General features: G+C 40.4%; 1 protein-coding gene across 10 annotated transcripts in view; it reads right to left on the bottom strand.

The window, feature by feature from the left end:
• Positions 1 to 23,280, bottom strand: part of PHTF2 (putative homeodomain transcription factor 2) — a 70,111-nt gene that overhangs the window by 46,227 nt on the left and 604 nt on the right. For 5 of the 10 annotated variants that reach the window (XM_083464053.1, XM_083464056.1, XM_083464049.1 and 2 more), the window contains exon 2: positions 9,739 to 9,817. In XM_083464053.1, the coding sequence (XP_083320179.1) occupies positions 9,739 to 9,783 (45 nt within the window). In that variant the 5' untranslated portion in view covers positions 9,784 to 9,817. Of the gene's footprint in view, positions 1 to 9,738; positions 9,818 to 10,631; positions 10,698 to 12,357; positions 15,054 to 16,004; positions 16,063 to 22,856; positions 23,024 to 23,280 lie in introns of those variants that run through there. The other 5 variants (XM_083464057.1, XM_083464050.1, XM_083464054.1 and 2 more) reach the window with 5 other exon arrangements.

Genomic DNA, 23,280 nt, shown 5'->3' with positions numbered 1-23,280 from the left:
ATTAGATTACTGAAATGTACTTTAAGTGATCAATACTGAATTACTTTTACATTTTTGACCTAAAAGACAGCATATATTCAGTTGTTTATTAAGTAGTAGTTCCACTGCAGTCTACATCTGTTGTGATCCGGCCCGCAGGAACCCTGGCAAAGTAGAATGCAGTAACTTCAGATTATAATGAATAACAAGATGAAAAAATCTTTTTTAATAATTCCAGTGGCACCTTTAAGATCTACTAAATATAAGCTTTCAAGGTATGAGCTTTTGTGTGTAATACACTTTGTCATTCTTTCATTCAGATTGTTCAGGTTCTCAAAACTCATCTACATGATGGCTGCCTTTTACTGTACTAACATCACAATATCAGTCCACCTTAACACATATGCAATTACCATTTTGTTAACATTCCAATTTCCCCACATTAACCTAAACTGGACGAATTCCGAACTGCTCCTGAAACTGTTACTAAACCAATACTAGCCTGAATCAGAACTGCAATTAGCAGTTGAAACTACCATGAAATCAAAGCAAGAAAATTAAATGGCTTGGCTTCCTCATTTGAAGGAGAAATTATTTGATGCAACATAATTCTGAAAAAGGATATAAACATACAGGGCACTATTTGATGTCAAAGTTCTGCTGCTAAACCATAGTTTAATGTGACCAAACAAGCGGCAGCAAATCTTGGGCTTGTATATCTATATTCCCTTCTCCTGCATGAGGCATGCTATAAAGAGTTCAGAAGCCTTTGCTTCTGAATTTGTTCAATTACGGGATCCAAAACTTTAACTCTGGTTTATTTGACACAAGCCAATGCCAAAACATGGTTTAATTTGCGCCCCACCCCCAGGGCTAAATTTAAACCAAAAAGGTTTTAAATATGACAATTACAAAGGTGACATATTATTAAGATGTTAAGATGAACTACTGCTAAGTGACAAAGCCATGCTCTGTAAATCTGTTTATTTCCTAATTCATGATTCATGCCTAAACAATCCCACTCATCATCCATTTGTGCCTAACAGGCAAAACTCCAATGAACCAGATTAAAAGGATTTGTTTCTAGAATAGCAAACTAGCTGCTGGTAACTGAGGAAAACAAACAGCTGAATTCTGATCACGCCCACTTTCAGGCCGCCTTGATTAACAAAACTTCCTTTGAAGAGAATGTTGCATCTTGGAGGTCTGAAAGCTTTTAAAAGAATGAGAAAAAGGCTATATATTACAAACAAAGGCAGAACAGCACTGTAGCTTCGCTGCTCAAATTAGAGCACAATATAGAAAAACGGTAAATTTGATCTTTAGTCCAACAACTTGAGCAAAAACTGTGACTCAAAAATTCCATTAAACAAGTGACCATGGCACGTTTCTGTCTTCTCAAAGAAAAAGCCTGACAATGGCCGTTTTGGAGCATAAAGCTAAGAACTATAGTCTAGTTCTGGGGTGCCAACGGAGTGCTCATGGGCACAATGGTTCTGCTGAGTTTATCCTGTTGCTGCAAAGCAACTTAGTCCCCCCTCCCTCCACACACTGCCATCTTCTTTGTGATGTGATGAGGGTGGTTGCTTTTTCTCTCCTTTGAAAAGGATATAGCACTGAAGGAAGGCATTGGAAGAATGACTCTCACTTCCTCTTTTGACTCTATGTGCTTTTCAAGGGTCAGGTGGGGATCTGAGTGGCTGAACAGAAAGGAGAATGACTGAAAGGCAACATGGAAAAGGAGGGAGGGCAGGACGGAAAGGGGAGGGCAAGCCTTCCAGCTTGCAGGATGTACTTCGTTTTTTCCTTTGCACACACACGTTGGGTACAATATGATGGATCTTCTTCAAATTGCTTAATTTATAAATCGTGTCAACTCCCGCCCCCTGCTGAAAATATTACTATATATAAATATGGTGATAAGAACTATTAGTATGCACACACCTTTCTCTACATTATTACCTTCCTGTGTTTGAGTGCTTTGACTCTCAATAAATTCTGAAAGCAAGCAAGCAGGCAAACAAAAGTGAAAATTCAAATATTACAAATAGTTGTGCAAATTACTTTAATTAGCATAAAATACCCAACTGTGAAACATGGAGATCATAGTCACAGAATTCTGGATTTGCTGAAGAAAGCCAACTACCTGCTAGTATCATAACTGACTCCCTAATTCTTCAGGTTTCACATAAAATCTGGAGGGACTCATTTAGAATGGTCATTTTGCTGTGATCTTTCTTACAATATCACAAAATGTCTCTCAAATTAACCCAATGCAGACAAATTAAGTATGGCACAGTGCAAGGATCACTGCTTTAAAAATTATATCTACTGATTCGTTCTTCCCCATTACTGTCCTGTGGAAAGAAAAATGTGTATTCTTTCCAAGACTAAACTTGAGCTTTGTGACAGACACCGATATTCACTTTAAGCATGGGCTGTGATAGTATCAACTTGTAGTCCAATACTCACGAAGCCTGGTGTTTCTAATAGAAACAATAAATATTTCAGAAGACATTTATAATTCATGTCGAAGAGGACGACCATCCTCCAAGATGATAGCCCAAGTATAAATATTGTTTTAATCAACCTGGCAATATTATAATGGCCTTTCTTAAAATATTTTAAGCAATAGAAAAATGCAAGCAAGATTTAAGCAGTATTAATTCTGCAATGCATATTTAGCCTCTTAGTTGGGAAGGAAAGCCCAGGTGAAGTGACAGTAGATGTACTTATGGATGAACGTCCAAATAAAACTACAGTTTAAGGAATTAATATCACTGTATTAAAAACATTAACAACTATTGTATATAAAAGTTAAATTTGGAATGTTCACATGGCTAGTCTAAAAAGTAAAGGTCAAGTCACTTGTATGTAGAAATCTATTTTCAGCTGTATTACATCCTTTAAAACCATTTCTGTTTTTATAAATTCCATGTCTTTTAAATCACAAAGTGATTACATTACAGTTTTAGTTGAACCATCAAAAGATATGACATCTGAAGGCAGCCCTGCATAAAGGGAAGCTTTTAAATGTTTTATTATGCTTTTATATATGTTGGAAGCCACCCAGAATGGCTGGGGCAACTTAGTCAGATGGGTGGGGGTACAAAAATTAAATTATCATCATGCACTGAAAAGTAGTAACAGCATCAGCCATACCTGTTGCAGTTGTTTTCAGTAAATTGTTGCTCAATCCAACACAAGAATGTTTTATACAGTGCATTTTATACAGTGCATACAGAGCACAATTCAAAGAGTTGGCACTGACCTTTAAGGCCCTAAATGGCCTTGGCCCAGTATACATGAAGAAGCGTCCCCACCACCATTGCTTAGCCCGGACACTGAGGTCTTCCTCCAAGTGTCTTTTTGCTGGTTCCCTCACTACGAGAAATGAAGTTACAGGGAACCAGGCAGAGGGCCTTCTTGATAGCAGCACCCTCCCTTCAGATGTCAAGGAAATAAAAGAACTATACAACTTTTAGAAGACATCTGAAGGCAGTCCTTTATTGGGAAGTTTTTAATGTTTGGTGCTTTATTATGTTTTACATATTCTGTAAACCACCCAGAATGGCTGTGGAAACTCAGTCAGATGGGCAGGGTATAAATAATAAAATTGTTGTTGTTGTTGTTCTGCGTGCAAGTCCCACTTTCCAAACACAATGCATTCCTAGCAAATAATTCGCTAGGCAAGTGTTTGCATAGCGAGTTGATGATTTCCATTGTATTCTAAGTGAACATTTCCAATCCATTATTTGCCCATTCTCTTTGCAGCCAATCAGCAACAGCAAAACAAAGGAAATACTGATTTGCCAATTCTCTCCTGTCCCCAATTTGTCTCCATCGCTTTTGCCTGAAATGGCTGGTAAAGGGACGCCTGACCATTAGGTCCAGTCGTGGCCGACTCTGGGGTTGCGGTGCTCATCTCGCTTTATTGGCCAGCATGACTAAGCCACTTCTGGCAAACCAGAGCAGTGCACAGAAACGCCGTTTACCTTCCCGCTGGAGCGGTACCTATTTATCTACTTGCACTTTGACGTGCTTTTGAACTGCTAGGTTGGCAGGAAATGGCTGGTACTGACCAACAAAACAAAAACAACTGAGGAAGTGCAAACTGTTCAAATATCTGAATCAGCTGTTCATGTAGAGAGGTTTGGGTATAATTCCTTGTGTTCAGATAACAGATTTCAGGTAACAAGTGTTCCAACAGGGGGACCTGTGTGTACATAGGAGCATTCCATGCAATTGTGCATATAGATGAAGAAATAGGTTAGACTCTTGTTAAGACTACTCCTTTCACATCATAGGCCTAATCAGAGAAGTGAACGGAGCTGTGCTCATGTAACGGGACTTTTTCCTGGCTCCCCATCACCATAGTCTCCTGCTCCCCAAAAAACCATTATTGAGGGTCAAGGGATCTACTAAAATGACACTGTGTGTTGCAGAAGCAGGACTGGGAAGTTGGGAGAATTTGGTAGACTTCCTTTGCACAAATGCCTTTCAACTCACACAAGATACTTTTAAATGCAAGTCACAATAAACTGAATTCCTAAGGAAGTCTAATGTTCATTAGGGTGTATCCACAAAATGCAAGTACGCAAGTCCTTACTTAACATCCACTCACCTTAAGTAATGCTCAATGACCTTAACATGAGTCAACATTATGGAATACTTGGTGATGACTAAGAGGTGGATCAGCTCCTTAACGTGCTTTAAAAAAACTTGTCTTTGTACTGCCTTTCTAAAAACTGAAAACCAGAAATTGTGTAAATTTTTATGACTTTCCCTCCAGTTTTGTGTTTACCTTAATTACACCAAGCAGAAGAGTGGTGCAAACGACGACAACAACAACCCATATATTTACTATTATTATTCATTAAATTTGTATGCTGCCCTTCATCTGAAGATCACAGGGATGTTCACAACATAAAAATAAAAAATGAGAACACATATTTTTAAAATCTCTGTTTCCTTCCATGCAAAATGCAATCAATGCTTAGTATCATTGTGGGAGTTCAATGGGGCAACCATCTACCTTTTGCTAACTTCCTGATTCTCTGCGATCCATTCCAACCTAAAAAAAGAAAATGCTGTGGCACTGTTCTTTTGTTTTGATCTGCCCCTCTCATGACTCAAGGGGAAAACATGTGTTTTCAGATAATCCTCACCCTTGAGGAGGCTTAAACAGTTGGTTGTTGAGGTCTGAGAACAAAGATTTATAAGCAGGAAACATCAAAATGTTTGGTATGCTGCATTTTAAAGCTCTAGGACACTCCTAATTGTGCCATGTTCTACAGCAATGGTTGTCATCAATCACATTTATTGCTTAGACCTGCTAGTCTACCCTTGGGCTACAACGTTCATGAAGACAATGCGATAAACTAAATATGCACATCTGTTCCCATCACCTCCCTTCCTTGCAGCACATTTCCCCTGAGAAAGCTGTAAATGGCTGCTAGTCATGATAACTATATATTAACTCTCCAGGATCAGAGGTATCATACCTCTGACTGCTAGTTGCTGGGGACCAACAGTGGGAGAAGACCACTGCTTATGTTCTGCTGCTGGGCTTCTGAGAAGCATCTGATGTGATGATCAAAGATTCAGTGAGAACTCACTGCCTTTAGTATAGACAACACTAGAGATGTGCTACCTATACAATGGTACCTCAGGTTAAGTACTTAGTTCAAATTACAGAAGCCATCCCGGTTTCTGATTTGATCCCAGAATGTCCCAGTTTTCCTTTTTCCTCCCCTCCACATCTCAGAGAATACAGTGGTACCTCGGGTTAAGAACTTAATTCGTTCTGGAGGTCTGTTCTTAACCTAGAACTGTTCTTAACCTAAAGCACCACTTTAGCTAATGGGGCCTCCTGCTGCCGCTGTGCTGCCGGAGAATGATTTCTGTTCTCATCCTGAAGCAAAGTAACCTGAAGCACTATTTCTGGGTTAGCGGAGACTGTAACCTGAAGCGTATGTAACCTGAGGTACCACTGTATGAGTTATTTGCTCACAGATGTAACAGATGCATTATCACCTTAGAATAATCTTGCTTCATACTCATGAAAAGTTATTTCAGTTACAAAAAGAGAGGATAAAATCTTAGCTTATTTATCACTGATTTTTCAGTTGCATTTCCCCACATACCGTACAAAAGTGTCCACATTTAAGCTTTAAATATATTTCGGCCCCTCCAAGACCAACTGTGTAGAGAACCAGTTTCTAAATAAATAAAGTGGATGCCACTCATGAAATCTTAATGTAAGATATACACAAAATATTTTTATATAACCAAACCACAATAAAGATTAAGCAATTCAGCTCTTTTTATAACCAAGATTGGTCTTTCTGCTTTATCATTTTATTAAACTGAAATTCAGTAACATTACAAGTGACAATAACAATATATCTCTGAAACCTGTAACTGCATGGATATACATTGTGCTGAGTATGGATCAAAACAAAAAGTATGGTTGGTATCATATATACTAAGATGTACTCGTTCTTCAAGTGTAGATTCTGATGTAACTAAAAGAGCACCATGTATACACAAGAGGAAAGTGCTATCAGGTTCAGAGCAACCCCATTGTTTCCAGAAGTACAAAAACTATTTAGGGAAAATACCTAAATGGGGAAACTGAAAACAGCTCAATGAGGACTAAGCCATGCTCAAAGGGCCACATAATGTTGACTAACTTGGGGGTGTGAGAAGTGGCAACAACCAGGGGAAATAGTATAGGGAGAGAATAGGCAGCTACTGCTGCAAAACTGTGCTTGAAAGGACAGGTCCTCCTATCCAAATGTTCATTATACGAAAATTCACTTATCCAAACATGAGGAATTAGTACCCAAACTTCACTATACACACTACAGATTCAGATCTCCAGATCTGCATGCAGTACTGTAAACAAATAAGCAGCCTTAAAAAAGCCTTCCTTTTTGCATAAGCAAATCAGATACTATCCGCCAAACCTGAGGGTGTATGTGGCTGCAGGGATATTATTAGCTAACTGCCTCCCGCAGATGGGAGTCTGTCAAGTTCAGTACGTTCTACACTGGCAGGAGTTTGGGAGAAGGGATCCGACTTCTAAACAATTTCAACTTGTTTATTTATTTTTTATTATTATTATTATTATTATTATTATTATTATTATTATTATTATTATTATATTATTATTATTATTATTATTATTATTATTTATTTTATTTTTTATTTTTTTATTTTTATTTTATTCTTTTTTTTTTTATATATATATATATATTTAGTATATTAACCCTAAATGTTATAACTTATAAATCGCACTTATAAATGTAAATCACAGAAATAACTATGTGCAGATATTATACTTTGCAGTAAAACAGTAAAATGAAATATATTCCACCTTTTTCTAGCAATCTGATGTTTGACTTTTTAACACCTGGTCTCCCATCCAATTTGAGACCACGTCGGACCCTGCTTAGCTTTGCAAATGTGCTAGCAGTTTTATTGCTGCACCACCAGGGGGACTCTCCAATCTTGAGGGAAAACAGTTACAGAAATAAAGTGAACAGCTGCAATAAGTTGGCAATAGGAAGGCAAAGAACTTGCCCCTCAGACCCCCAAACAAAAGGCAGTCAAAGACACAATACTGATCGATCTAGCTAACTAGGGACAAAGAATTACCCTGGGGGTGCAGCTACAGTATAGCTGCCTCTTACAAAGGAGAAGGCTCAGGGACAAAAGCTCTTAACTACCGATCGTTAGCTACTATGCTTCTGCCCCCCAGGCAGCAACTGCTTCTATGGCAACAGAATGAGATACTTGCAATAAGATTCAGCAGACGAAGTGAGCAGAATAAAATAAATGAATAAGGAAGGGGCAGGGAATGCCCACTATTTCTATTTCTAAGACTAAAATGATTTTAAAATGAGATAAGCCCCATGGGGCAAAACAGCCTGTTTGTACGAAAACTCCACAACCACATGCAATTTAAATAGGCAGGGAGAGCTTTGAGAGCTGGTGATTTTTAGGGCAACTTTGCCTGAATAAACGCTGTCTCTTACAAATGAGAAGGCTGTGGGACAAAGCCCTTTGCTATCGCTCTTTTACCCCCTTTGCCCTAAGCAGCAACAGGAAATAAAGCGACTCTCCCTCTAGGCGAGGGGAGGGGGAAATGAAAACAATGTCTAAAAAAAAAATATATATATATATATATACTAAGCTGACGGGGAATGGGGGGGAAGCAGGATCACTGAATCAAAGGGACTGCAAAAACAATTCACTCAGCAAGGGGAACGGCAAATAATAGGGACAGCAGAAACGCACGTGGTGGCTTGAATACACTGAGCCGGCTAGCTGATACCAAAACAAAGGAGACACCCACGTGCTGTAACGCACACCTTCAAACAGGCTCTATAATCTGTTCCCCTGCTTCCTAGCTTTACGTGGCAGTATTTAAAAGAGTAAACAAGCCTGCAAAGGCTGGCTGCCACTCGCAATACCCAAGGTGCTCCTCACAGAGAACCGATACACCAATCAAACGCGCGCACACATGTCAGAGGAGCTTTAAGGGAGAAATCACGGACGGAAGGGAGGAAGGGAGGTAGCGGCAGAAGGCAGGAGGAAGGGATCGTACAGGGATAAAGAGGAGACACCGGAGCAAGGGACGTCAAGGGCAACAGGCAGAAGAGCGCACAGCACGAGAATAAAGCTACGAGCCACTTCCCTGCTAGAAGGTCCCTTTCTGTTGATCCACGTGGTCGCAGCGATGAGAAGGACGACCTGACCTCTCAGCTGGTCGGGAGTGAAGAGGGCGGACCCTGGGCGTGCCTGGCTTAAAATACCCTAAGCCACGCCTCCCCCCGGCCCGCCGATAGGCGGGCGGGGTCGCGAGCACGCCCAGGGATTCCCCCAACTCTCGCGGGGGCCAAGGTTAGCCCCCGCGCTTGGGGAGGAGGGGCTAAACCGCAACCCCCTCTCCTCCCTATAGTCGGAAATGGCTCAACAACCAGGGGAAATAGTATAGGGAGAGAATAGGCAGCTACTGCTGCAAAACTGTGCTTGAAAGGACAGGTCCTCCTATCCAAATGTTCATTATACGAAAATTCACTTATCCAAACATGAGGAATTAGTACCCAAACTTCACTATACACACTACAGATTCAGATCTCCAGATCTGCATGCAGTACTGTAAACAAATAAGCAGCCTTAAAAAAGCCTTCCTTTTTGCATTTTGCTGGTTCACAGCAGCCATTTTGTCAGAAACCATGGGGCGGGGAAAGATAGGAAAAAATGCTCTGTTAATTGTCCATTCTTGTCTGTCTTTTGCAAGGTCTATAAGGACTGAACAGGTGGCTCTCTCACTTCTTTCTAAACTTAAGGACACACTTATTCTAATGTGATAAGAAGAGCACAGCACAGAGCTTCAATAGAGCAGCTCTGTTTAAGTACTGAACCACAGCAACTTTTCAAGGATGCCTTCCCCCTATTCCTTTGCATCTTCCCTGAGGCTGAAAATACACCCTTACTCTTGAGTAAGGCTAAAATGCAAAGCAAGCTCCTTCTTCTCTTGCCTTTTCAGAGTTCCCAGTCTCTGAGGAGAAAATACAGATGAGGAGACAGTGGGCGATGTAGGAGCAAAAAGATTCTGGGGGAGGACACATGGCACAGCATAAGCAGATATAGAAGGAGGCAAGCAAGCACTCTTAACAATTACAAGCAGTACTAGCTAAATACCAAACCAAAGTGAAGCTCTCTTTTTTAAGATAAATCATTGCTTACCTTTTTCTGGTACCAGACTATAGCATCTGTTACTTTGGACGCCATTTATTCTATGACATTTATACAGTAGTCATTTTAGCTGTAAAGAGAAAGAGGCATAATTTTACATTCATATTCTAAGGGAAATTTATAATATTAATATATTAAATGCATACTATTCTAATTTATAATATTAATATATTAAATGCATACTATTCTAATTTCAAGTTGGGTGGCTAATCAAGTGACCAATCAAATACCGCTAACTGACCACTTCTTATTCAACCCAGTTCAATTATTGCAAATATTCAATGAAACAGAGATTGTCCTTGTGCAAACGGCAGAGGGCTAATAGGAACAACAGGAGTACAGGTGTTTTGCTCCCAGTGCTGCAGGAGCCAGGGACGGTCTCTCTGCATCACACACATATGTACTCCTAGTTTAGAAGCAGGCATTAGTTTTCATTCAACTCTTTCTGAAGGGTTAATGTCATCTTCCTTCCAAATTAGTTCGTGTGGCTTAACTCCTACTTACTGTTTGCTTAATTGCTGACATCTCTGAACAGGAAACACAGGATCCAGGAGGAAGAATGAAGTAAATGTATAAACTAAGTCAAGTCTACTTGGGTTGCCAAGATGGTCAGAATTTTATAGGATAGCATTGGGAGCTGTGCTTGGGTTTCTGGAGACTTCATACTAGAAATGCAAGCACCAAACTTCTCCAACCATTCTGCCTGTTAATAAGGTAATTATGGAGCTGGTTGGTAGCTTTTGCAGGGAGCAATCAGGAAGATCAGAATGATGCATGCAAGGGAAATGGTACTGGGGCTAATTTCAAAGCTCTGGTTTTGAAGTATAAAGCCCTATACAGCTTGGGACCAAGCTACCTGAAAGATCATCTCACCCCTTACACACCTAATTGATCACTGCACTCTGCAGTTTAGTGACTCCAGCAGATACCATCTTATCAGGAGGTCTGCCCTGCAGAATGTTAGAATCGGCCTTTAGTAGTAGTAGTAGTAGTAGTAATAATAATAATAATAATAATAATAATAATAATAATAATAATAATTTATTTATACCCTACTCATCTGGCTGGGCCTCCCCAGCCACCCTGGGTGGCTCCCAACATAATAATAATAATAATAATAATAATAATAATAATAATAATAATAATAATAATGATGATGATGATGCAACAAAACACCAGACATTAAAAACTTCCCTAAGGGTGGCACCTACCCTTTGGAATTCCCTCCCTTTGAATATTAGATTGGTGACATCGCAGTTACCTTTTTGGCACCTGAAGACTTTGAAGAAGTCTTTTAAGTTGAAGTCTTTCCTCAGTCTGCATCAATTGTAGACTTGTTCTAAATATGTTTTTAACCTGATTTATCACTTGTTGTTTGTCATTCATGGCTCATTTGGGATTCCATTGTATACTACTGAGACAGTAGGTCTTATGGCTCCCTCCGTATCTTCTGGGAAAAGCAATTACTATTTGCATTGTGCTATATTTCCATAATGCTAGTCAAGTGATGATTACTAAGACATGTGTCTTTGTTACTAAGACTGAGATTTTAACTTCTTCCTTTTAGTGAGCTGGTTTTATTTTATTTTGTTCTTTTTTGTTTGTGAATCACCTTGGAATTTCTTTTTAAAATGAAGGGTGGTACATACATTATTTTAGTAAAATTAATAAATAAGTGGATGTGCACATGTTGCTTGCTGATACTCTCCACCACGAAAGTAAGAAAACTGAGGGAAGCAGTGAGAGAGTGGAATGCTGTACTGTATGTATCTCAGAAGCAACACAACTTCTTACAGTGAATGTTTGCCTTAACCAAGTTAATTAGGCAATTTCAGTCTTAATTCCAGATTGCAATCCTGTAGTGCAATTATGAATAAATAATTCTGAATGGATGTCACAAAGTTTATGACTTATCATAGTTGAGTTGGACCCCCAAATTTAAGTTTTGCACAGATAAGGAACTGTATGCATAGCTAAAGATTAATTTGAAATTCCCTCTGAAGCAGCTCTCACTCCTTAAGAGACAAGATGAAAGTATTCATCTTAAGCTCAGCCCCGTAAAATCCAGACACTAATGATTCTTTTTAACAGAGAGCAAAGTTGTTATCTGGAGAACATCTATGAGACGCACAAACAAGGACCTGAACCAGCATTCATTAGACACATTTGGCAATCAGCAATAGAAATTTTGAGATTTCATCTACGCTCCTATCACATTGTCTTTACAGTGATTAATGAATCCATTTTTATCAAGGCAACACTTACCAAGGACAGCTACAGTGGTGCCTCGCAAGATGAAATTAATTCTTTCCGCGAGTTTTTTCGTCTAGCGAATTTTTCGTCTTGTGAAGCATGGTGTCGGAAAAGTTTTGGAAAAGCTTCAAAAATCACCAAAGTCTTCAAAAACCTCAGAAAAGGCTACCACACCGCGTCCTATGAGTTGCTCCTCGAAGTCAAGTCGCAACTGTATTAACGGTGTTAAGAAAAAGGAAACACACTTGCAAGACGTTTTCGTCTTGCGAAGCAAGCCCATAGGGAAATTCGTCTTGCGAAGCAGCTCAAAAACCGCAAAACCCTTTCGTATAGCGAGTTTTTCGTCTTGCGGGGCACCACTGTAATGTGTTACACAGTGGAAAAGCAAATTCCCAAATAGGTTAATTCTTGAAGGGCTACCAAGGTGCCACTCATAATTGCTGCTCTTGTTCAGGTCAGGAAGTAGCCCATATTTTGAGTACTTGAAAACAAGAGCCCAGTGCACAGCGTAATCCTGCTCCCATGCTACAGACAAAGCACAGAAATTACAGTCACACCTATTATATAGCCTGCACCTAGATCCAATTCTTAACTATGTCATCAGTATTCAGACAATGTACAGCCCAATATCAGAATGTGGATTATATACAGAGAAGCAGTATACGGGCCAGAAATATTGTGCACAACTTACTCACAAAGCACAAGTGCAAACTGGTCTTAATTATATGTTCACTTCATATGTTCCTAGACTGGAAGTGAAGGCTGAATGAAGGGCTCAGGAAAATACTGGTTACCGATAATCCTGGTACTTATTTTTTTTACAAGGTACTTCTCACCCTTCTCTATAAAACAAACTCGCTGTTGAACCAAATCTAAAAAAGAAAAAACCCACAGCAGCATAATTACAGAATCTCAAAATAATAAAGTAACAAAACCAAGCAAATTAACAACCTGTAACCAAACTCAGCTCCTACAGTCAACCTCAGCAAGTACCAAAAACCTTCCATATAAGCTAAGTTTTCACAGTGCTCACTGAAGTATATCGTGTCAGGGATAGGCAGGGGATGACATTCCACTGTATCAGCACTACGACTGAGTAAGTGTGAGCAGGACCTCAGATGAAATAGTTAAGTAATAGCTACATTACAGGTAAAACATGATTGCTGCCAGGGCGGGAGTCAGGGGCAGGTCAGCAATAACTCACAAGATGTCAGTGAAGTTAACTCTTTATTCAAAGAAACAAAAAGAGCTCAGGTTTTGTAAGCACAGCAACTCTTCCCAGGAGATCTTGTCCCAATGAGGCAGTTGCAAGGACTGAAGGTCCCAGCCTTCCCACCACTCTCTAAGATTCCTTCTCCGCTGGCTACTTCCCAAGCAATCTGAGACGTCTTTGCTTTGTCTGTTTTTGCTACCTCTTTGGGTTCTGGGAGACCAGTGGAGAGGGAAACTGGTCACAGCAGGAGGGGGAGACTCCCTGGCTTCTTCAGTAGCCTGCCTGATCTCTGCCTCTTGGCTCCCCTCCTCTCCAGCCTTCTACTCCCAGTCTGCTCCCTCTTCTGCCTCTGACCACTCATTGTTGTCCCAACACCAATCTCCTGGCTCAGGGTGTGTGTGTGTGTGTGTGTGTGTGTGTGTGTGTGTGTGTCCCTTCGGGGTTTCCCAGCTGGTGCCTTCCACCACTCCTCTGTATCCAGCCAGTCCCTGACAATTGCTAAGGCATTATAAACCTTACAACTAAGATTAAAACTATAAAGGAGCACGGTTGGTGGGACCCTTTACTCAGGCTGAATCCTATTAAACATGGTTCATCCCACTGTAGTGATTCTGATATTCTGGATTGCTGCTGTCCTAGAAGTGCTAGTCCTGTTGAGTCAGCTCTGTGTAATGTTAGAACACCCAAGGGCCCAGCGCAAATTAGTGCCAGTAAATATGTGACAGCCATCGTGTTTCACCAAGTTGTCACGCGGGGGAGACGACTGTGAGGATGGCACATGGCACCAGAATCTAGTTAATCTCAGTGGACTGAGGCCTGGTACAAGCCATGTACACCCTACGATAGATTCTCATCCCCACCCCCTTGGCTCTTACCCTTTTGACTCCATTAAATGTTACCTAACATGAACACGCGGGATGGGGGTGGCGCTGTGGTCTAATCCACAGAGCCTAGGGCTTGTCGATCAGAAGGTCAGCAGTTCGAATCCCCGGGACGGGGTGAGCTCCCGATGCTCGGTCCCTGCTCCTGCCAACCTAGCAGTTTGAAAGCACATCAAAGTGCAAGTAGATAAATAGGCGTTTCCGTTCGCTGCTCTGGTCTTCCAGAAGCGGCTTAGTCATGCTGGCCACATGACCCGGAAGCTGTACGTCGGCTCCCTCGGCCAGTAAAGCGAGATGAGCGCCGCAACCCCAGAATCGTCCGCAACTGGACTTAACGGTCAGGGGTCCCTTTACCTTTAACATGAACACAGATACCATGACTTTAATTGCAGTAGAACAACCAGCAGTAACATTGGCAAACCTCAAAACTGAGCCCACTAATGTAGGCCTTAAATATTTTTATCTAGTCCTGTTGGCAGACTTCTTCCACTGGCTAGAAGTGAATTTCTCCCCATTGCACATTATTCAAGGCTAGGAGATCAAAAAACTGGTTATCTAAAAGGTGTACGACAGCCCAAGCTAGGCTGTCCCAAATGAGTCTTAATTTAGGCAGTAGAGACATTATTTTTATTGCACCTCCCATTCTTTTCCCAAACTATTTAAATTGTTGTTAAATATTTGTAAAATGCCACATTTGCTAAAACCCTCCTACTCAAACTACCAAAAAAGTCACTTTATTTGCCTGATAACAATAGTTCTTAAAAATTACCACCAAGACAGTTCGTCAGTATGAGCAAAACAACCCAGTAAATCTTCACAGGATTAGAAACTCCACAGTTGGTGCTTAACTTCAAGTAACTTCTGTAGCTCTGCGGTTTCCTGTTTCTGCATGTGAACTGCCTATATTCATGTTCATTTTATCCTATGTCTTTTACACTTCATTTTACACAAATAACTTTCTTGGGACCAGTTTTTCTATTTGCAGTATATGTATAAACTCTACATAAAATACACATAATAGAAGATGCCATTTTGTGAAGCCACATTTTACAGAATAAGGATATCTGAAGTTATGACCATCAAGTATGTGTTAAGTGAGACTTGCATGAAGCAAACATGTTTAGGAGTGGGCTGCAATCTTTAAAGTTAATGGGTTTTCACAAAGAATCCAAGTGGATGTCTTTAGCATAAGCCTGGGTACAATGGCAAAGGCATGCATAACCTTTGGATATCTTTAGACAGATGTGAAAGAAACCAGTGTAGAACTATTCATAGAAAACCAAATACAATTATGCACAATAGTATTTGTATAATAGTAACAACAATAAACACTTGTGTCCTCTAGATTGGATTTTCGCAGAATTACCAGGTTCTGTTCCAGTGCACAAAAAAAGTTTAAAGTTGTGTTTCCTCTTCCTGTTCATTTATTTTAAGACATAATGATCTACTGTGAAATCTAAGGAACATACATGCAACTTATTTCAGGTAAACTGCTCTCTAACTGCTCCACTGGAAGTACTAGAATATACCCATTAAATAAATTGCAGGGACAACAAATAAACCTTGCATTTTAACACTACTAGCTTTCAAAGTGCTTTTTTAATGCTGGCAAAATATAAATATCTGATTAAGTTAGTTGTCAAAATACAAGTCTCTTCTTCACAGAACCGCATGTTTGTCCACCACTACTATCAACAAACTAGCAGGTTTTTTCCATCCACTTTACAGTTGTAGGTTCAAGGGAAATATTGTGTTTTTTATTGTGTACTTTTAAAGGGAAACAGGTTGCTTACAAAGCTGAAAGTGACTTAAAGGCAGGGGAGCTGGATCCAGAGTTGCATGAGAAGGCTGCTCACACACAATGGGGCTTTCATGCCCATTCCTCCCCCCCCCCCATAGCCTTTACCTACCCCATTCCAGCAGATCCCTTGACTCTTCAGGATGGCTGGGAGGAGGGGGGTAGGAGGCTGCAATAGGAAGGAGAGGCGGGGAAGCCCCATGTGAGAGCAGACCTTTGTTCGCATGACTTTGGATCAAAAAAGCATAAAAGCAGTGACTGAGAAAGGAGACTAGTTTAAAATAAAATGCGTAAGAGGTTAGACAAATTTGTTGAAGTAAACCTTACCACTAAATACAACATGATCCATTCTCTAAAGCACTGGGTTAAAGACATTTAAAGTTTGGATCATGTACAACGTATCATATACTATATTATGTTGGTACTGGGACCAAGGAGCCCCAAAGTCTGTCTTCGGGAGACAAAATTATGTATCTAACTGGGATAATTAACTCAGCCCAGCTAAATGATCATATGCTCTTATTTTATGCCTTCTAACTTTCCTCATTCTACAATGTCATGTTTATGTTAGTCCAAAAATTACTCTGAAAGTGTGGCTAAGAGCTACACAGCTAACACTACAAAGCAATACAGTAATTTGATAAAACAATAATCTCTATTTTATTATATTGATGAAGGCTTGAAATCTAAACCCATGAAACAATGTTTCAGTTAAGGTGCTGTGTTTAAAATATCATCTGGCAGCACTTTTATAACAGCTTCTTTGAAGAATCACAACTTTCGGTTTGTAAAGAAGTTCATAATCCAGAGTTTTTACAATTTGAGTTTTAGTCATGTCAGGTACTAGGTAAACTTTGCACGCAGAAGTGTAGGGTATATCATCTTATATGGACATTGAACTAAATGAATCTCAGCACATTTAGAGAGACATTCCCATTTCTCATCTAGCAGCAGCAAAACTTGTTTTGTGCTGGACAATTTAGTGGCAGGACATTTTTATATTTAAACCCATAAGTGATCCAAAAGTTTTACAACAAGGAGCCAAGTATATTAAATCATCATTCAAAAAGCTTTATACCACTTGCTATATTTGTAAGAGTATTTTCCCCTTCAAATTCTTTGGCTCCACTCAGCAGCCGCCTTGCTGACTAAACAGACAGCCCCAGATGTTGTTTTTAAGCTAATATTCATTTCATTCTGGAACACCACACATACTGTGAGATGCCTGCATATAAAATGCTGCTGAATGTCTCTTAAGTTAGGAAGGTGAAAATATGATTTGGACCTTTTCTACTAGATTTGACAAAGGATTTCAGAGAAGTAGGTTATTGGATAATAACAGCCTTTACTAAAACATTTTTGGAACAACAAAAGTGAGTCATATAATTCTTCCTATTTTGTTAATCTCTCAGGAATATTGATGAGTTCTGTGTGTATATGTGTACGAAATAAGTAATGTAACAGGTTATAAAAACATACAGCCTTCAGAAAAATTCCAGGATTGTCACAATACTAAGTACATCTCAAACATTCAGTTCCTCAAAATACTTAACTAGTTTTTACACTCAGCTATACCATTAGATCTTATATTCACTTATATTTATAATCCTTTGTACTACTCAATCATGGCCACACGATCCAAATATGCCCTTTTAAAATGTGTTTGGGGGGAGGGGTTATTGGGTTGTTCTTGCTTTTATTTTGATTGTGTATTTTGTGGTTTTTATATCATGATTTTATCCTGTGAGCCGTCCTGAAACCTGCGGGTATAGGACGGTGTGCAAAATTAATAATAGTATAAAAAAATAAATAAACAGAAGAAATACATCATTGTTTTATACACCCTTTACTCTTGTCATGTGTAAAATGATAGGAATCTATAATAAAAGCTTATTATTGAGGCACTACAAAATAAGTACACAGTGGAGTCCTTGTCTATGGCAAAGTTCTACTGCAGTAAATAAAATCATTCATCCATAAGGCTAGTGAAAAGAAGGACTTCCCATTGCTTTCTAGTAGCCTCTGCCAGCAGATCTATGAATGGCAGCACTTTGCCTGCACAACTGCAGCTTTGTTAATTTGATCTGAAACAGAGATGCTAACTTCTGCAATATATGAGCCTGCTTCTCTACATCATTACTATACATATGTCTCATTTGCTACCATAGCTTCACTTATGAACTTTTCCACAGCTTAGATCAGGACTGGTGAGCCTAACTAGACTAGACCTCCAAGCATTGGAGACTGGCTTGCCAGTCTGCTTTGGGCAAACCATGTCCACCTTCCACACTTTAGGCATCATATGTGATATCAGATACAATGAACTTCAAGCCAGAGCTAAAATGAAGAAATGGGAACACCCTCTTAAGTATGCTTCCTTTCCTTGCTGTCAATTGCCAGCTTGAATTCAAGCTAGTGACAAAAAAATGTTCTTCTGCAGTGGCTTACTGTGATCACTAATCAACTGATTGGCACTCCATAATGCAGCTGAACCCTGCCCAAAACAGGATCTCTTGGTTCACCTAACATCCACTGACAGATGACTGACAGCCCTGGCCACCAACCAAGAAGGTTTTGGGGAGGCAAAATCCAGTCATATTCTTTCTATTCCCCATCACTTTCTTAGGCAAATTCCATCACTGATCAAATTTACAAGCATCCTTTTCACTCAGTCAAGTTTATTCTCGTAGTCTTGAGATGAATGTAGTTGCAGACAGGTTCTGCTGTGGACCTGTATGGTACATGTCCTGCTTCTAGAACTGAGTTGCACTGTTTTCATGATGCCTGGCCTGTTTGTGTTAAAAACCTTCGTTAAGAATGCCATATAAAAGCTATTTTTGAACTATCTCAATTCTAAGTATCCTGGTTGTCTACAGGCAGGACAAGAATATGTTCAGATCCAAGCTACTGTCTCCAGGGTATAATATGCTATCAAACGTTCCCAAGAACTTGGTGGTATAAACATCAACCGAACCCATTTGCAAGAACAACTTTTCTCATTCCCCCTAGGGCTTCTTAGGTACATGGTGGTATGAACATCAACCAAACCCGTTTGCCAGAACAACTCTTCTCATTCCTCCTAGGGCTTCCTTTACTTGGCACAAACTTGTCATCTACACAAAATGGCTATCTTTTTATCACAAGAACAATTCAGAGATTAACAAATAATATGGTGATCATGAGGATAAAGAGCTCAGTCCCTTTCTCACTTTATGTTTACAGCATGGGAACTGTTACAGCATGGCTAGGGAAATGTGACAAACTGAATCACACAGCAAAAAATTATTTTTTGCTACCATTGCTCCTCTGGAAAACGGGGGCATGTTGGCAAGGAAAGGAGTCACAGAGAAGGGATAGCCATTATGGCGCTACAACATCCATAGGTCTCAGCCAGCATGGTCAATAACCAGGAACAATGAGACTTGTAAATGGCAGGGAATCACACTGCCTACCTCTGTGCTACATCTTCTCGCATTATTTAAGTGATGTATGAAGGAGTCCCACTGTAGTGATGCAATGACACACATGTAACATGAGGGACCCTCAATTAGTAAGAGAAGATGTCTCTTTTTAATTTATTTATAAAGTGGTCTGCTACATGATTATTTTTTATTCATTCTAAAAAAGTTTGCCATCCCATTCAGTGATATTCCATTTTTCTGGGAAAACCAATTGGTCATTTGTCTATTGTCAGGAATCAGACGAACTGTGCAACTAGTTCTACACCCCAAAGGTGTAGAGGGGCTAAGGGCACTCCCTCCCTTATGATGACCCTCTTAGGTATTGTTTCTGAAGTCTAGAGGGGGAGGCATTATTTGATCCCCATGCCTCAATCTCTCCACAGCTACTGTATGTGCATGGCTGAGAAGGGCAATCTTTTCTCCATCTCTATATTGCTTTTTTACGCTTGGGCTGTCTATCATCTACAGCCACCAATGTTAGATCCCAAAGAAGAGTCTCTTTTTAGCAAGCTGCCTCCTTGCCCCTCTTCTTCCTTGTACTTGGTTTGGTAAAGTTCTCCCAATTCAGTCACTTTCCTAGCACACAAATCTAGCTGCATCAGTCTTGGTAGACTGGGAACTTACTAGCCAAGTGGAACAGCTGCATACATATGCCAATTCTTGAACTCCAGCAGGAAAATGAGAGTGTGGGGGCCTGGGGACTGAGTTGAGTTCATATGGCCATCAGGAACTTGGGCTAGATCACCTTTTGGGCCAGTGACAGAACTTCTGCTACAAAAGAAACACTTAGAATAGGGATGGGGGAACCTGCAGTCATTCAGATATTGTCAGAATGCAATTCCCACCATTCGCTATGGTGGTTGGAGCTGAAAGGAGTTGGAATACCACAACATCTGAATGGTCACAGCTTCCCCACTCATAGCTTAAGGCTAGCAGGCCTCTTTTGAGGTGAAAGTCCAGAGTGGAGACATGAAAACAATTGAATTCCCTAAAGTTCCCTTCTAGGATTTAAGGAGCGGTAGCAGAAAAGGTTCCAACCCATAAAATGAGGTGGTATTGTTATTAAATATTATTCTGGCATAGTGCAGGGTGTCTGTGTAATGCGAATAAAAAAATCACAACCTGAAAGGTTCGTCACTCCTATCTTGTACTATCCACCCTGTATCTCAGTTGTTGAATAAAAATAGTAAAAATACTTTCCTGAAAGATTCTCTAATGAAGGAGCCCAGCAACTGAGGTATTTCCCTTTGCAGACCCCACATCCCATAAGTATAGTGATAACAAAGGGGAAGATGATTATTGCTGCAAGGTTTTGTTTGTTTTGTGCCCCCAGGTTTTTGTAAAAAAAAAAAAGACATTAAAAATAACACTCATGAGGACATACTTCTCATATTTTAGTGCAGTTATACAGGCTCCTATGAGTAGGCACCGCTGTGTGATTTATGAGGCTCAGTGGAAGATACTAAACTGGTGGAGGTCAGGCAGGAGGTGCGGCTTGTGGATTCTATTCAAGGAATCTCTAGCTTTTCCTGGTAATTCAGCCATTGCCAAACATACAGTGGGCCTTTGGGCTTGTATTTTCCAGCAGCAGCTCTCAAAGATTGGCTGTTTCCAAAGCAGCTTGCAATATGTCGTGTTCATCCACTATTCAGAACTTTTTAAAAATAAAATTACTAAGCTTGCCTAAAGTAGTCCTTTGGAACCAAGCCAAGGAATTTAACACATTAATTCCTGCACTGGGACATTCCAAAAGTAGATCAAGCCCCCAAACTACATTTAATTAAAAGTGAAATAATATGCACACATATTAGAAGTAAATCCTACTGCACTCTGTGGGAGTGCATGAAAACATGAACAGAAATCCTGCTACAAAAGTGTATAAAGTCTGTTCCTCAACCTCATGGGCTGATGTAGTCAAAGTTCAAAGGATTTCTAAGGATATGGTTTTGCCAAGTATCAACTTTAATCACTCTAGAGATCACTGGGTCAAGTATCCATTTGCCGCTGGGTGAACTAAAGACAGTATGTGATGCAGACACACAGAATTTTAAGGGGGTTTTCAAATGAAGTGGACTATTTAAATCACTTTATTACAGCTGCATTCCTAGAGAAGCAGCTTGTGTCTAAACTGCAAATCAGCATAATCCTATCCTTATTTAAATATAAACATTGTTGCAAATTCTTCATATTTTTTCAGCAGTAATAGTGTACAGTACTGCCTAATATGATCCATTAAGAACAAAGAGAACTACACAGAAATCTTTCTCCGAAGGCAAATTGGATTACAAAGATTTTACATAAGGATTTCTTTAAACACTCTTCTTATTTGTCCTCTCCCACCAACAACATAAAAGCTTTCATTACAAATACAGATTTCCAAAATTAAAGGTTTTATTTGGAACACAGGAATTGAGTTCTAGAACACTTGACAATATAAATTTTCTGTGAAACAAATTTTCTAGGGAAAGACAAGTTAAGAAGGAAAACAGAGACTGGTCACCAGAGACTGGTCAGCCAGACGGAGTCATACCAGTAAAATTTCTTGTAAAGAAAGGCCATGCCTGCAAGGATCTAAACAAACAATTCAGGCACTTAAAAATTGTGGGGGGAAACAATATTGCCAAGAACAGTGCACCACTGAGGTTTAATGAAGTCCCTAAGTGATGTGAGGTACCTAAGACATTGCAAAGAATAAGCCATTAATATCTAAACTTACTTAACAAATAAAACAACACCACCACACTGACCACAAGGCCCAAATACACATTGTAAATGATACATAAGTGAATATCAAGAAGCTGGAGGGAGGGAGAGAATCAAACATAGCTTTTGTGGTGTTTCAGTACCCCATATTTTACTGCAATTACTTGTCCCAACATCCTAGAGCAGATCCCAAGCAATGTTTTAGGAACAATTTTAATACAGTGGTTTGGCAGATGTTGTCAGTGAAGACATTCCAGGTGAAAGGTTCAACATGGTCTGCTTGTGAAGCAGACTACAGAAGTTAGCATCCTTTGACTAAAAGAGATGGGAGACCGTGGTGAGAAAGAAAGGGGGAAGAACAACAAGTTTGGTTGTATAGATGGTTGAATTTAAGAGCAAGGGCTATGAACGACTCACCTGCTCTAAAGAGTATGAACCCAATACAGCTTTACTGAACTATACCTGGACAAAAGAAAATCACCTTATTTGACTGGCACAATGGTGCAACAGACTGTGCATAATCTTGTGGTAGACTACAGAAATTTTGTTGCGAGTGACAGAAAAGCACAATGAAGATACTGATAAAGGGGGGAGTGCACTGATAGAAAGGGAACAGGGTCTCAATATCCCCTCCTTTTTTTTTCTTAGTTGTTTCTCTGACAGTTGTGAGCATCTGAAGGATGTGGAAGAGACACATCAGCACATGCACAACCACCCCTGCAGCAAAGGACGCAATGGCAGCCACCAGGACGGCCTAGATGAACACAAACGCACAAATCCACCACGATCGGAGCCGTTACCTGAATCCTGTGGGAGCAAGCAGAACTCACAAGCACTTGAACACGATGCAACTCAAGCACAAACGCTGGACGAATTGCACGGAGGAGCACAGAGGCCGAGCTGGCAGCTCATGGGAAAAACTCGGGGCTATAATAAGGCCAGCTTTGCAAGCGCCGCCGGGCTTCTCCGGGCTGCCCTCGCCTCCTCCTCCCCGCTCCGCTTTCCAATTACAGCAGCCCAGGCTGCCCTGTCCCGGCGTGAACCCCGCTCGGCGCCGCACGCTGGCCGGCCGCCCTCCCCGGTGTCCCTGGCACCGGACCCGCCGGGCGCCTCGCCACACGCGCGGCGGCACACCCCTCGCCCGAGGCGCCCCTCGCACCTGCGGAGGAGGCTCAGCAGTGGCGTAGCGTGGGTTGTCAGCACTCGGGGCAAGGCAAGTAATTT

Source organism: Podarcis liolepis (genome assembly GCF_965112155.1).
Source record: "Podarcis liolepis genome assembly, chromosome: 10".
Classification (NCBI taxonomy): domain Eukaryota; kingdom Metazoa; phylum Chordata; class Lepidosauria; order Squamata; family Lacertidae; genus Podarcis; species Podarcis liolepis.
This window is presented reverse-complemented; position numbering and strand designations above follow the sequence as displayed.